The sequence below is a fragment of the Dryobates pubescens genome, chromosome 5 (genome assembly GCF_014839835.1).
Source record: "Dryobates pubescens isolate bDryPub1 chromosome 5, bDryPub1.pri, whole genome shotgun sequence".
Taxonomy (NCBI): Eukaryota; Metazoa; Chordata; class Aves; order Piciformes; family Picidae; genus Dryobates; species Dryobates pubescens.
The window spans coordinates 34,184,844-34,200,563 of record NC_071616.1 but is presented as its reverse complement, the minus strand read 5'-3'; the positions used below and the strand labels follow the sequence as shown (position 1 = coordinate 34,200,563).

Sequence of the window (15,720 nt, the reverse complement as noted above, 5' to 3'; positions counted from 1 at the left end):
AAGAAGCAACTGCAGTGACTCCAATGCTTCTCTCCCCAGCTGTAAATGTTCACATCACAAATAAGTGTTGCTCTAAAATATATCCTGTAGCTCAACAAGGAATCAATTCAGACAAGATATATGGCCTCATATAAAATTTTAGAGGAGACTAGATTATAACAATTGTCCTTTTTAGCCTTATAAATTATGTATCCGAGAGAATTGCTTTTTCTAAAAACCATGGCCCCGAAGGGTAATAATTTCTATTTATTTTGTCCTTTGTGTGTATTGTTCTCCCTGATAAATAGGTTTGCAACTTGCATTTAGTAAATCTGGCTCAACACCTTAAAGAAGCAGTAACAAGCGCTGTACAACAAAAACCGACCTACTGTTCCTTATAATAGCCCTCAGAAATCAGTCAAAATTAGCTGGCCTGTATATTTCCTTTCACTTTAATAACATTATTCTTTTTCTTCTTTCACAATAACTGTAAAGTGTTGGAGCCCTAATTAAAAGCTTCCAAGTCAAGTGAGTCTCAGTGCTTGTTATTTCCTTAACGACATTTGCTGCTTTTGTTGATTGTTGTATTTGCCAGAGGGGCTGCACTGGTTGTTGAGCATGCCTTCCCTGCCATCACTGTTTGGATAAAGGAAGTCTTCACACAGTAAGCTCTCCTTTTTCCTGACTCCAGAGTTTTATATCTATATATCAGTTCTGATTTCAGATTTACTTCCTGGTGATATTAAAAATGGCATTAACTATTATAGAATCATCAAATGGATTGAGTTCTAAGGGACCTTAAAGATCATCTAGTTCCAATCCCCCTGCCATGGGCAGAGACACCTTCCACTAGACTAAACTAGAGTGGACTAGAAGCTACTTCCTCATACTCTGTGCTGAATACAGCTTCTAAAATTTCTCCTTAAATTCTTTGGTAAACTTATACTAGAAAGATCTGTCCAGCTATATACTTAGTTCTACTTGCAGGTCAGAACTGTCGTCTAAGTACAATGCTGACTTTGACTGTATTTCTAGTCAGTAAAGGACTTTCTGTGTTTTTGTTCATGGTAAAAGTATGCATGTGGCATTTGTAGGAAAAACAAACAACAAACCCAGTAAATAGCTTACAGAACTTTCCTACAGTGTAAAATGAGTTCCTGCATTACTGAAAGAGCTTGTCTTGCTTTTAAATGAGTGCAGCAAAATCAGCAGTGATCTTCAGGAAGCAGTAACTTAAGAATATTGTCTGCCAGGTTTGGACTAATGTCTAGCCATGCTGGAACCAGCCATGGCAGAAGGAGGAGGAGGAGGCGGCTTGCACAGCAGTGACTATAAAAAAAAAAGTGAATCAAAGTGAGTGTGAGAAAACACATTTATTCTGGGATTCTATCTTGATATATTTATATATATTTATTTAATGTTTAGTTTCAAGAAAAGAAGCAAACCAACATAAAGATACTGTGATAAACTCTGCTTCCACTTGCATTGGTAGGAATTGAGTTTCTTCAACAGAATTGCTATTGATTCATACCGATGCAGCTGAGACTAGGATTTGTCTTATTGCCTGGGGTTGTGGCTCTTGGTTTTTGGAATCAAATGCTTTCTGCACACAGAAAACAGCTATGTATGTTCAGGTTGGATTATTTGAATTTTAGATTAAGAGAAAGAATGCCCAAAGATAAAGCCCTTTCCAGAGTACACAGTGTATGTGGCTCTTCACCTGTGTATCCACTTGAACACACTCCAAATGCTCATCTGACAAAATCGCTGCTACCCTCATTTGACTTACTTTCCAGCTGGTCTGCTACAGAAAGATAGATGCCTTCAAAATACAAAGGCACAGCATGAAGCAAACAAAGGCCTGACAATTTGCATGCAGACAGGTTCCAGTTCTCCTTGGGTGGAGAAAAACAAAAGAAAAAAAGTAGCTACAAAAATGTCAGACCTCAGAGGTGTTCCTGAGGTCCTTTCAGAGTAAAGGGATGGGTTTTTGAGGAGTCAACAGTGGAAACTGAGAAAACCCTAGGACATGCTCCTCTTGGATTGGAGTTGCTCTCTGGGCTAAAAGAGTTGGGATTATCAGGATGTCATCAGTGTAAGAGAAATATATCTGAATTTATAGTGCTTGTAGAGCCTGGAAAGATACGTGACTCTTGCCCCCTCTGTCACAGGTGAAGGATTTGTCTTACAGGAAGGTTAAAAAAAAAAAAGTTGACCAAAGTGAAATAATACTTAAGGGCAAGCAATAGATTTCAGATCTCCTGATCCAGGCTGCAGATTAGCCCAATATTATTTAATAATGTTCTTGCAAATAACAAGAAACCATTGCCAGGAGCCTGTGGAAGGACGCAGTGCAGAATAGAAAGGTCAAGGTGATGCCTTGTGCATTCTTTTTAGTACTTCTTTCCCCCCACCCTCCTTACCCCCTTACAATTTATCTTCAATCACTCCATTATGTGATCATAATTATTTGCCTGAAGTCTTAGAGACATCTCATGGCAGACATTTATCTCCAGGACTCCAGAAGTGAGGAAAAGGTAATGTGGCTTTTGAGGGAAGCAATTTAATGGGACGAATCAGCAAAAGATAAATTCTTGAGGAACTTCAAAAATCCCTTTTGGCCTTAAATAAAGAAGGGAAGAAATAAAATATGATTGAACACTGAATTAACTTTGTTATTTCTAAATAAAATGGTTCTCAGTTTTCCAAGATATAGGGCCAAAACTTGATGTCACTTGGAAATATCAAAAGCATTACTTAATGACCTGTTCATTACTCTCTACAACTTTAATTACTCTCTACAACTACCTGAAGGGAGGTTGTAGACAGACGGATGTTGGTCTCTTCTCCCAGGCAAGCAGTACCAGAACAAGAGGACACAGTCTCAGGCTGCGCCAGGGGAGGTTCAGGCTAGATGTTAGGAAAAAGTTCTATGCAGAAAGAGTGATTGCACATTGGAATGGGCTGCCTGGGGAGGTGGTGGAGTCGCCATCATTGGAGGTTTTCAGGAGGAGACTTGATGGGGTGCTTGGTGCCGTGGGTTAGTTGTTTGGGTGGTGTTGGATTGGTTGATGGGTTGGACGCGATGATCTTGAAGGTCTCTTCCAACCTGGTGTATTCTATGTATTCATGGGAAGTGTTTGGGGCGGACCAGTGAACACAGATGCAAAGAGGGAAAAGTGCACTGTCTCTGCTAAAAATACTTTGAGCACTTTTGGAGCCTGTAATTTGCATAGTCTGTGGGGCCCTGTATTCATCTTTTCCCTTGCTGTAAGGTTAGACTCTTTTTCTCTGACCACAGAAGAAACACTGCAGATAGTAGCTCAAAGGTAGATCTTTTGCTAAGTATTAAAGTTTCGCAGTAAAGCTTATCTTTTGGATTTAGGAGGGGAGTAACAGCTGTTTTTAGTAAGGCATTGTAGTGCAGGAAATGGGAATTGAAGAGATCTTGTAAATAAATCCTGTTTGCCCTGTTTGTCCATGGTCTCTCGTTTGATGTATGATTGTCTTTGTGTTTTGCTTTTTTGTTGCTGTTTTTTGTTTGGTTGGGTTTTTTTTTTCTGCCAGGAATGCATCAACTAATTGTTTGGGGTTTTTCATAGTGTCTGGTGCCCTAGAGATACAAAATATCATTAGTAAACTATATCTTGAAGTCTGGCTGAAATAACCCTGCTTTGGGTGTGTTGTGTTATATTGTGTTTTATGGACCCGAACCATTTTCATTACAAACTTCTATTCAGTCCAGATGAGTATCAAAATCTAGCATGAAGTTGTGTTTCATAAAAACGGGTGGGTAAGCCTCAAGCAGCTTTGTCCGAGGAGGGACTGAAGAGAACTAAAGTAGATCTTGGGTCAGGCTTGTTGTTGGTTTGGGTTTGGTTTGGTTTTGGGTTTTTTTGATAAATTTTTGCATTTTTCAGTTGCCACAAAGTGTTACATTGTTTTTAGTAGGGCTGTGTTCCCTTGCCTGCGAAAGGGGTTGTTTCAGATGAGGAGGGTGCCAGTGTGCTCCTTGTCCTCTATTCAGCAGATGAAAGTCCATTGATGATTTGCAAACCTCCACTTCCAGAATCTTCTCTCTTTCTCAGTTTGCCCTCTTATCCATCAGTTATGAGTAGTCCTTTAAATTGTGGGGCTTTTTTCCAAGGGCTTGAAGAAAGGGAATGGCAAAAGGCTCTATCTCCTTTTCCTCAAAGGAGAGATCAGAAATATTTTCTTCTGTAGGGGAGATTAGCTAAACTTCCCACTGTCCCTTTCCCCACTTGCAAGTTTTTATCTCTGCCTTGTGAAGCCTGTAGGGCTTGAAGTCATGCATCTTTCACTCTGTTAGGTACCTCTTAATCCCTTTTACTTTTGTGGTGGTGGTGATCTGTTCCATTACACAAGGCACAGCTCTTCATCTTAGCTGCTCCCATTATAGAATAGAATGCCTTCATAAAGATGAACTCTTCTGACAGTGGCCACAGTTTGCAAAACAAGATTGAGTTATTGATGACAATTGAAAAGCTGTATTAGAAGTTTGTCTAGGTGGCTGATTTTATAAAGCAGGACCCTGCAGAATCCCATGGAGTCAGTAGCCAGGTTACCTGGTCAGCAGATATTATTTGAGTCTTTGAGCAAAAATTAATCACTGGTTCTTCACTCATTTCTATGCAAATAAAGAATTATGTGTTTGCCAGCAAGATTATCTATAATAGTGTTGGGAGATCAACTCATATGTCAATGAAATGGTAAAGCTGTGCCAGCAATAGTTTTACCTGAAACAAAACTCTGTTCACTGAAATGAAGTCCCTTATTTTGGGGACAGAATAAGAGAAGAAAGGTTGTTTTCAAATGGTATCTGAGTTCATGCATCTGCTGGGAGCAGCAATCCATTCACCCCACATTCCAGTGAGAAAAGGATTATTGAACATTGAGAGGAAGTGGATCGAAAGCATAGCAGTGTGAATGTACACAAGACACTTGCTATCCAGCACATTTGGCAGATTCTAGAATGGGAGGAAAACCAGGGTGCTTAGCCTTACAGTGTTACACTTCAAGTAATTGAAGACCAGCCCAACTTTTTAATGGCCTCTTCAATTACCATACAGTGTTGTAGTCTGAGGAGTAGGAGAGATGGTGTTAGGGGAAGAAAAAATGGAAAAAAAGAAAAAGTAGTATTGAAGATAAAAGGAAATTTGGTAGGTATTTTACATTTCAAAGTTTACTTACACTAAAAATAATGCAGAAATTGAGATAAACCTCTGAGAGAAACTGGAAATCATGGGATTTTAAGGAAAAGGACTGCTAATACCATAAGACAAGAGTAAATCCAGGAGAGGAATCTGAGGTGACCTTCAAGCACAAGAGATGTTTCTTTCTTATAGCTGAGATTTGCTAACGTCTATGTAGTGAAGTCAGTCAGCGTAACAGTTCTGGATGGACCAAGCAGATAGGTAAGGTAATAACAGTAACAAACACAACAACAAAAATGCAAGGTTGTAACTTCTAGACTTGGAGGAGCCAGTTAATGTCTGCAAGGAGTCAAGCTGATTTTCATCAGCTCCTAGCAAGCCACTGCTCTTTGCCCATTGTCTGTTTTGTGTTTGTGTCAGGGTGGCTGTACCTGCCACATACACCTTCACAAATATTGACATCAACATTCCGTGCATCTCTTTAATGAAGGTCTGATGATTCGTTCCTGTTAATGGTGTATTGCACAATGAATTTCTGGCACTGTTTAAATCAGAAGTGTTAAGTCTGAATATCTAATCTGAATATACTCTGGGTATGTATTTTACAACCTGAAGTCACTGAATGTGGTTGTTACTTGGAACCGTGTAAGGGAAGATGCAGGAGCAAGTGTTATATCTAGCACAACTGGCTTTCCCAGCTCTTCCCTTTCAGCCAGTGACTGGTGGAAAGCTTTGGGAAAACACCACTTTCTAACCCACTGCTTGGAGTGTAATATTAAAAAGTAAAAGACTGTGGCCACTCCTGTCTCTTGAAAGTATGGAAGGTTTTCCATTTGTTTTAAGAGCAATTAGCTTCTCACAAGTGGTCAGAGTTGAAAGTCAGCTAATTAATTATTTTCTTCCCCTCTTCTAATTTTATCCATCTCATAACTGCATTCTCTGTTCTGGATCCCATGGGTATTTGTTTTGGAGTGGAGCTTGTTTGTTCCACAAGCAGAATAACAGAACAAAGCTGCCGTTGGGGTACAGACTACCTGTGGCTGCGTTTCAGATGACAATTGAACAAGTGACTGCCAATAATCAGTAGAGATATTGCTCAAATAACTATTTATCCATGCCTGTCTTCTGTGATGTTTTACTCAAATGAATGAGTTGCTATGTTCAGGTGAATGCTGTAAAGAAGAGTGTGAAAGACAATGAAACAAAGGCAATGAAATGTCTGCTGACACAACTCGAAACAATGCTGCTGTGTTTTCTTCAGTGCCATCTGCTGGCACAATTACAGTCCTAGAACATTCTCTTAACAGAGAGCAATTTACAAGCATTTGTTTCTTTTTTCCTTTTATTTTAGGAGCAAGGCAAGATTGGTGTGGTCTTCAATATTGGCACAGTGGACATCTCTATCAAAGAGGAAAGCACACCTGTAAATGATGGCAAATACCATGTGGTACGCTTTACCAGGAATGGTGGCAATGCCACACTTCAGGTTGACAGCTGGCCAGTCAATGAACATTACCCAACAGGTACATGTTTATTTCACTTTGATTTCTCTTTCAGTGTATCTATACCTACAAACTAATGTTTAGTAACAACTGATTGCTGCATAAACCTTTGTTACTTCATCTTAACAACTGATTGACCCATTTAGTGGTGCATATTCTGTTTATTGGAGATCAAAGTAATTGTCCTTTACACTGGAAGAAGCAGCATGCTAGCTGTGTGATGTGATGCACATAAATCTTACTATTTCAGAGGTCTCTAAGTGAATCTTGGCTCTGCAGAGAGTTGCAAACTGATTCAACAACAAACTTGGTTTTGCTACTTGTGATATTTTCTGTCTGTTTAAGGAGGAAAGGTTTTCAACAGACCACACAAAAAGGAGAGGTGACTCTAGCCACATTCAAGATACTGTCTATATAGACATAGAGTTGAAGTGTACAGTAGCTGGAAGATTAAGTTGCAAGTATTTGAACAGACCTTATTTTTGCCTCATAATTTTCCATCATCTGAATTTTACTCTTTTTTTCATTTTTTTTTTTTTCATTTGCAGATACAGAGGCATACACACAATTTAGCCAGAACTGTCTAGTCTTAGCTGACTTTAGGTCTTTTTGGAAGTCATTACCCCAAATCCACCAGCAACAGTGAGCAACTGACCCTTGAGTCACTGTAAAACTGTTTCATAATCTACTGGCAAATCACAATCTCATGTTACTATATGTCATCATGCTAAAATGTCAAATTCATTCCAAATGAAAACCAGATTCCTGTATGTGATGCTACATGTAATGTTATCATAGTGCATAAGGTAACTGAGGGTTGGTGATGTGAATGATTACAAAAGGCAGGAGGAGCACAGAGAATTCCAACATTAACCACAGTCTTCTTGACTGAATGTTGTTGTCTAAGATCAAGATCCGGTCTTGTTGGCTTCCAGTACTAAGTCTAAGCAGCTTCCAGTTCTTCTTTTCTAAGTTACACATAAGTGACCCAGGACTAAAAGAAGAATTCTGTAGAAAACATGAAGCAATTTTCTAGTTGTGAAGGAGTGAAGCGACTTAACCTCGAGTTATGAGAAATATCCTAATTGTTTGTGCAGTGTTACACCAATAAATTATTCCAAGGGGAATTCATCTCTTCCATTCACTCAGCAAGTGCACAAGTTTGTAATGTGAACAATCTGTCCTGTGGCACTCTGTACCACATATGCAACGTGACAGTTTGTCAGTTATGGTGATATATATGCAAAAGAGGACATTTTAATAATTATCCTTATTTCTGTGAAATAATTGCTTTTGAAGAATATTATGACAGACATGCTCAGTTGGATTCTAGCTCTGCTCTCCATTGGCTAGTGAGGAAAGTGAGGCTAGGAGAGGCCCAAACTAAGTAGGTTTCGTGTTCTCTTTTCATCAATTATTTCTGCGGTAAAATATCTCTGATCCAGTTGGCAGCCAATTACAGTCAGTAAAAACTCCATGAATAAATTTTCTTCTCGTATTACTTGCTGTAGTAAGTCCTTGGTGTAAAGAAACAAAATATTCAGCTCATTGCTTTAGAGGTTTTTATTTTTTTTAAAGGGAAAATAAATTGCACTCAGCGACTACGTTAGTACCCTCTGCTTCTGTCTTGGCTAAAGGTATTCCTATGTTTTCATTAGAAGATGTATAGTTTTATAGAATCAGCATTCATCTTACGTTGTGGGCTGGTACAGAGTATATGCAGTTGTACCCCAAGGGAAAAGGACATCTTTATATTCCTGACATCTTTTCCTTTCCATGCGTGTATTTCAGTTTCCGTAGAAGATTAACTTTTTAGCCTGCCTCTGTGAAAGTAAGGCTTCTGGGATCACACCTTTTGTGTGTGCATGTGTCTCTTAGTTTTTCCAGTTTCTTCAATATGATTTCTTAGTCAAATTTGAAAAAGAGGGACCAGTTGAAAAGAATAAAGATCCTTCATGGCCAGAGAAAATAACTAAGAGAGAAGTATTCCAGCTCTTTTAGAGGAAAAGACTGTTGCTTTATTTCAATTCATGTTAAATAGCAGAATATAATAAAGAGGCATTATGAATGCCTCAGATTCAGGAATAGCTTCAAGAAGACAATAACTACATGAAACCATTCATTATTACTTCCATTTTCTGTGCAATTAATGATTTAAAGATGATAAAACAAGAGCTTGTAAAACGAATACATTTTTGTCTTTCACAAACCAAACTCACACTGCTGTTTCTCCTAGTGAGTGCAAGAGTTTCAGCTCTGTAAAAAGCTTTGTGGTTGGGTTGACCCAGGCTAACCTGTTTCAGCTGGAGACTGCTGAAACTGCAATTCATATGAAACTTGTATAATAGCTATGAAATCCTGTATTTTACACATAGAATGACTTCAATTCTGAAGCACAGTTATTTGTGGTATTTGGAAAACATCATAGGTGTAGCACATGCATGTTTGGGCACACTGTGGTGTCAGTAATGTGAACAATTTTGAGTGTATTTGGTATTCTACACAGTGCTACAGCCTAATGTTTGCAAATTTTATAGACTAACTAAAGTACCTCCCTTATCATCACACGTGGTGCAATCTTCAGGCAGCAGTGTTCTGAATGGCATTTCCATGATCCTCTCTTCAGTTTTATTACCTGTAGAAGGATTATACATTAAACTCATCATTACTTGCTCAACAGAAAGTACAAATAAAAGTGGAATATTCATTAAATGAGCAAAGAGAGACAATATTGTCTTTCCTTAAAACACAGTCTTCAGTTAAATTGAAATTAAATGAAACTAGCCCAATGGGACTGAAGGCCTCCAAAGCTGTATTTTTGCAACTTCAAATAAAAGATAAGGATGTGGAAGGAAACAGAAAAGCAATGCATTTACAACTCAAGCACTGACATTTTGGGTTCTTTAGCATCCAGTTCCAACTCAGCCACCTGCAACATGAACTTTATGAGTTTCTTGTGAAGAAAAGGGTTAGGGAGAAATGGTAAAGGAGGCAATTAATTTGGAGCTAAGGTTGGCTGAGCATTGGTACTGAAATAATCCCTGTCAATAGGGATGATATTTCGCCATTTGTACCATTCCAACCCTGCTACAGGGGGCGGTGAGACTCTGAACAGTGGCCTGGTACAGGTTATCTGAAACAAAGCTCCTGAGAACTGTGTGAGGGCAAATAGCAGCATTAGCACTGGGGCTGCTATCTGCAATTCAGCTGTTGTGGTTTATTTCAGCCAAAACCATTGAGCCACTTATGATTTATCTGCATTAGTTTTGCTCTTTCCTCTCTCCCTCAAGTACCCATTAATGAGATGAGCATTTTCCATAGGCTGTAATGACAGCCAATTCCTTGATGCTTGATTCATTAAGTTGGTCATCACAATATATTTTTTTTTTCCAGTCAGGTTACACAGCTTTTGCTAACATACATCAGAATTTCTATGCCCTAAAGTAGAGTTTCCCTTGAATGCTTCCATTCTGTTGTCTCACCTGCCTTCATTCACCCTTTTCTGGACATCTCAGATAACAGGTTGTGCTTGGTGGCTGTTATTTTCTCACTTTTATGTTTCTAACAAGGGTGAGGAGACATCTCTGTATCTAAATCTTTTTAGTGATGAGGTGGGATTCATTTTGGACTAACAGTGGGTAAGATAAGAAAGCTAGTTCCGGAAGAGGAAGCATCTGACATGTTTGTTTCAGATTAGAGTAAAAAACATCAAAATTGAGGCACAGTGGGATAAAAAGATTTAAAATAGGAATTTTGAGGTTTGGGATGGAATCAGTGGAGTTAAAAACAAAACTGAGATACCTCAGTCACTAAATTTTCATTAATTCTGAGACAGGAGGCTTTTTTTTCCCCCCTCTGTCCACTGCCTTTGCTTGCAAAAAATATTTTGTGTGTTGCCTGATTTGTAGTGTACGTCAAAACAAGCCTGATATTCTTGTTCATTCATCCATGCACTGCCTGAATTTTCTGCAGTAGGAAAAAACTCACAAAACTAGGTGAAGAGAAGCTGTAAAGCAAAAGGATCAGCGATGCCAAAATAAAGTCTAATTGGAGCAATATTTTAAAGAAGATTAAAGGAAAGAAGGCAAAAAGCAGGAAAAGGTTGTAATTTAAAGAAATACATGATTTAGCAAGATAACTCTAGCCTGGATTTTATTAATGCATTGAAAATTAGGAACTAGGACAGAATTAAGGAACTGGATCTTTATCAGGATTCATTAGTTCAGCCACTCAATACAGATGCTGTATTTTTCTTCTTTATCATTCTCTTGAGTGATCTCTCAGCCTTCTTTTAGGAGTCTCTGCCATTTTAAATGACATTAATTTGCAGTTCTATTAGTATTGAATAAAAAAAAAAAAAGAAAAAGATTTCATCCTCTGTGCCCCTACTTCATCCTCTCTCTCAAGTACACATTTGAGAGGAAGTTGGATTTTAGGAAAAGCTGGGCAGTTATCTCTCGACAGCAGAACTCCAGGGACTCTTTAACAGCTCTGGCAAGTACTGTGGTCTGGTTAAGTACTATCAAACAAAAAAGTTGGTTCTGAGACCCTGATATCTGTGCTGGGGCTTTCCCTTCAGAATAGTTCCAGGCCCAAGGACTCAGTGCCCCTGAACAGTTAGGGCACATCCAGTGGTTTAATATCATTTGAATGGAATCCAGTTTGTATTCCCTTGAGAGCATTTCAGTATGTGAATAAGTGTAGCAAGCGAAGAGTATTGGGAGCTACACCTTGGAGGCATGCCCCTCATTCAAACCAAAAATGCTGATGTAGACAGATCTTATTGTAGTATACTGCTGGAGCTGGACAGGTCTGACTCTTTCATTACTCATTCCCACACTCACATTGCCAAATTTCTGGGGTTGGCTCTCTCATCTTCTGCTCAGGGGGATTGCTTTACCACTGTCACTCACCATGTAGCTCGCCCAGGAAAAATGGCCATGTGGGAGTGGAAATGATCAATCAGGATACAGGGAAAGATAAGATGACTTCCTTTTTCAGGAAGGCTGGTTTATGTCAGTTAAAAGTCTCCACCAAACTACATCTTTAGTAGTCTGTATGATACAAAGTCATTCTTTCTCACCTGCTATTCCCTGAACTAAAACACTTTCTAGAAACACAGGTTAAGCTGACGGTGATCTAGATTGTCCTACCCATCTAAATTGTGAAAGGCATGAAATCTCTTTTGCTACAATATATTTTTCATTTATTTAGTAGTAAGATCTGAAATTACTTGGTTTAGTACCAGACACCTTATGTGAGACAGGGAAGAAAACTGACTGAGCTCCTACTTCTCTTTTGAGATGTTTCCCAGCAAACTGAAGAAGTACTACAAATTAAATTCTCTGAGTTACACACAATTGTGACTATTGAAGCAGAGTTCATTGTCTGCTTTGACACAGGTCATTTCTTGTCCTACTTAAACCATTTATCACCTTTCCCTTGATATTTTCAATCTCCTTGCACAAGTGGCATGCTCTTTTTGTTCAATGATGTCCATTTCTCACCTCATTCTTCTACTTGAGGGACTTTTGGAAGAGTGTTGTTTCTTTTCTTTTTCTTCTTTTCTTTTCTTCATTCTTTTTGGGTTTATTTAGTTTTTATCAGCAACATTTTCTTTCTCCCCCTCTGTGATTTCCCAGCCATGAGATAAATAGCCTTGTATCTTACAAGCTAAATACAATTACTGCTATCAAAACTGGAGTCTTTCTCTTCCTGTAAATGTCTCTTGGAAGCTGATAAGCTGTTCAAGGCAAACTGCAGGCTTCTGCCTAATCCTGAGATTAAACATAACCACCCAGAAGACAGCAAGAGATAATTGGGGGTGGGGGGGAGGGGTGGTGAGGCTGGGGAGGGTGGTGTTGGGAGGAAGCAAACAGGAGAGGAGAGGAGGAGAAAGTGAGATCCTCTCCTGAGATATTAAGAGGACATGCACAAGACTCAAGGTTATTTGTAAAGGAATTACACAAAACACACAAGAGCTTGTTATGATGAGGAATTTCCTTAGATAATGCAGCAATTGTTGTAGTTGTTAAAGACAAAATTTAGCAAGGATTTCTTTGATGTAAAGCATAGAGGGAAGCTGTAGAAAACAGCTCCCAGCCATGACTGCTAATTTTTATATATTAGTCCCCATCTTGACCTTGAAACAGGAGGTCTGACAAGGTTGCATCAACATTCTTTGCACATGCTGGCTTGAGTTCATCTCTCTGGTTTTATACTGAATAGGGGGAGACAGTAGATTTCCCAAGAGTATATCAGGGGACAGAGCTAGCTCTTCTGTTTTCTGTTTTGCTACCTGCTCACCATCTAAATGAGAGTAACTTAACCCTCCTGTTTGTGAACAATCAACACTAATCTTCTAGGAAATAAGTGCCTTAGTTACATAGGAATAGTGTGTTATACCTGTAGTAGTTTCAATTAGACAGATAGTCTTTATGCAGTCCAACACAGCTGAAACAAAAGAAGCCTTACTTCTGGATATGTGTTCTTCTTGATGTTTTTTTCACTAGTGACATTTTAATTTTCTATATATATATTTTTTTAAGGCCTTGTGTTTCTGAAAAGTTGCCTGTATTTTTAAACTGTATTTTTATCTAGAGGGATATTAGCTCTCCCAGCTTCGCTTTATTGAATTTATAATGCATTAGCTAAAAAGAAGATAACTTGGATGATCTAATAGCATTGCTAGAGGATTTAAGAGAAGCCTACATATCCTTTCTTCAACTGACATATGCTCTAATATTGTGAATATTATGCAATGTTGTGATTATTAGTTCTCATAATCTCAGTAATGCAGATTCTAATGCAGACAGAGATATTAACTGGAATGTCTGAATCATTGCAACAAGTTCTTCCTTTCTAAGTTTATACTTCTCTCCCCTGCACAGCTCATGTTGTACTATTTCGTCATTTCTAAATGCTTGGTAGCTGACCCTTTTGAGAAGCCATATCTAGTTCTCTGTGCTTTGCAGAGCATGTCTCCCTTAAAGTCCCTCTGTCTCTTCCAGAGTGATTTTGGCATCTTTTCATTCCTTCTTCTCCACCCTCTGCCCCCTCACTGAATCTGGTGTTTGCCTCATTGTACCCTTTCCCTCCTTCAGACTCAAGGCCATTGTGGTCTCCCTACTTCTGAAACCAAGGTAATAGCAAGCTTGGCTGAATCTAGTTGTCTCCTTGAAGAGGCACATAGATATAGAATAGAACAGAATAGAATCGAATAGAATAGATCAGGTTGAAAGAGACATTCAAGATCATCAAGTCCAACCTATCATCCAACACTATCTAATCAACTAAATCATGGCACCAAGCACCCCATCAAGTCTCCTCCTAAACACCTGCAGTGACAGCGACTCCACCGACTCCACCACCTCCCCCGGGCAGCCCGTTCCAATGGGCAATCACACTCTCTATGAAGAATTTCTTCCTAACATTCAGCCTAAACCTCCCCTGGTGCATCCTGAGACTGTGTTGTCTTGTTCTGGTGCTGGTTGCCTGGGAGAAGAGACCAGCCCCCACCTAGCTGCAACCTCCCTTCAGGTAGTTGTAGAGAGCAATAAGGTCTCTCCTGAGCCTTCTCTGTTGTGCTTGACTACTTGGGATCCTTAATAAGCCTTGATGCTTGATGTGCAAGCTGAAGAGATTTCTTTGTGGTACTGCCAGATCCCTTTGTGGTCTTAATATTTTCCTATCTAAATGGCCTTGTGAGTGGGTAATGAATTAGGAACAAGAGCACTGAAGTTTGATTTGCCCTGTGGACTGAATGTGATTCCCAAGGTTCTCACAATATACTTATTGGTGGGTTTTGATTTTTCATGTTGTACTCATTTTGTGGAACTGAAATGAGCTTTCAGATGCTTCCTATCAGGCTGAATTGGAGAAGGCATGCAAAGTGCCATTGACAGATTTACTGCATTTCATAATGAGCCTAAAACACATAAAAAGACAGGGTTAATAAAGCAGCATTGGAGAAGCACATTTTGAAGTCAGTGCTGTGACATATGTTGAAAGATCTGCCAAGAGGGATGATTAAAGCATGACAAGTTGATGAAATCAAGAGTTGATTGTAGCTTGTCACTGCAGGGCCATGGCATCTATAATATATTTATAAGGTTGGAAAACACATAAATGTGGCTACATGATATAAAACCTCAGTTTTGGTGCCCTGTATCCACAGGGATACAAACCTACGCAAATTAAGTCAGCAACAGACAAGCATACTTTGGAATTTGTGCAAAAACACCCATGTTAATGCATGTTGGAATAGGATCTGATATGATAAAAAATGTTAAATAAACTTTGCCTTGATGCTCAGAGTTTAATTTCTACTTACTTGTGTTCTGCTTTCCCATGGGACAGCTGATGTTGTCCCTATCCCCAAGCAGCAGTGTGGAAGTGCTGTAGAGCTTGTGTTTCCCAAATTTTGTCTTGGAGGGCAAGAGAGGAAAGAGAGAGAGAAAAAGGAAAAAGTGACTATATTGCAATTTCCAGTACTCATATTTGCTGTCAAAGATTTGCTTCTCAAAACTGATCCAGGCTCTTATGGCATGCTACATTCAGTCTGTGTGAGTTGCAGTCTTACTGTCACCAAATACCTCAGGCTCATGCGAGTGGTAGTTTATGAAGCACTGGCATTTCTGTCAGCTTGGCATTAAGAAAGAGGCAAACACATGCCTTTTTATGAAGACATACAAGGTAACCAGGCAGAACAAACAGTACAGCATTCTTTCAACAGGATTGAAAGATAGAGTCTACCTAAGGAAGGATACACACGAAATAGTATCTTCATGCAAGCAGCCATCACCCACTAATTCCCACCTAGGATCCCACAGACAATCCTTGCGCTGTAGGAAAGAGGAGAGAAGGAACAGAAGCGTCCTTTTGCAGGGGTCTTTATTACTGCTACCCAACAGTCACATAAAAGTTTGTACTAACATTAAAATAAATGCCACAGAGGCAGTGCCAGTTCTAATTTAGCAAAAATACTTTTATCATGTGTATATGGGCAGAGTCCAACGGCATGAGATTTAACACATCCAAGTGCCGGGTTCTGCACATTGGCCACA

The 15,720-nt window shown here is 39.2% G+C and overlaps 1 protein-coding gene across 38 annotated transcripts in view; it reads left to right on the top strand.

Moving 5' to 3' along the window:
- NRXN3 (neurexin 3) overlaps nt 1-15,720 on the top strand; it is a 1,013,077-nt gene that overhangs the window by 873,410 nt on the left and 123,947 nt on the right. For all 38 annotated transcript variants that reach the window (XM_054161979.1, XM_054161978.1, XM_054161962.1 and 35 more), the window contains one exon: nt 6,505-6,676. In XM_054161979.1, coding sequence (XP_054017954.1) covers nt 6,505-6,676 — 172 coding nt within the window. The remainder of the gene's footprint in view (nt 1-6,504; nt 6,677-15,720) is intronic.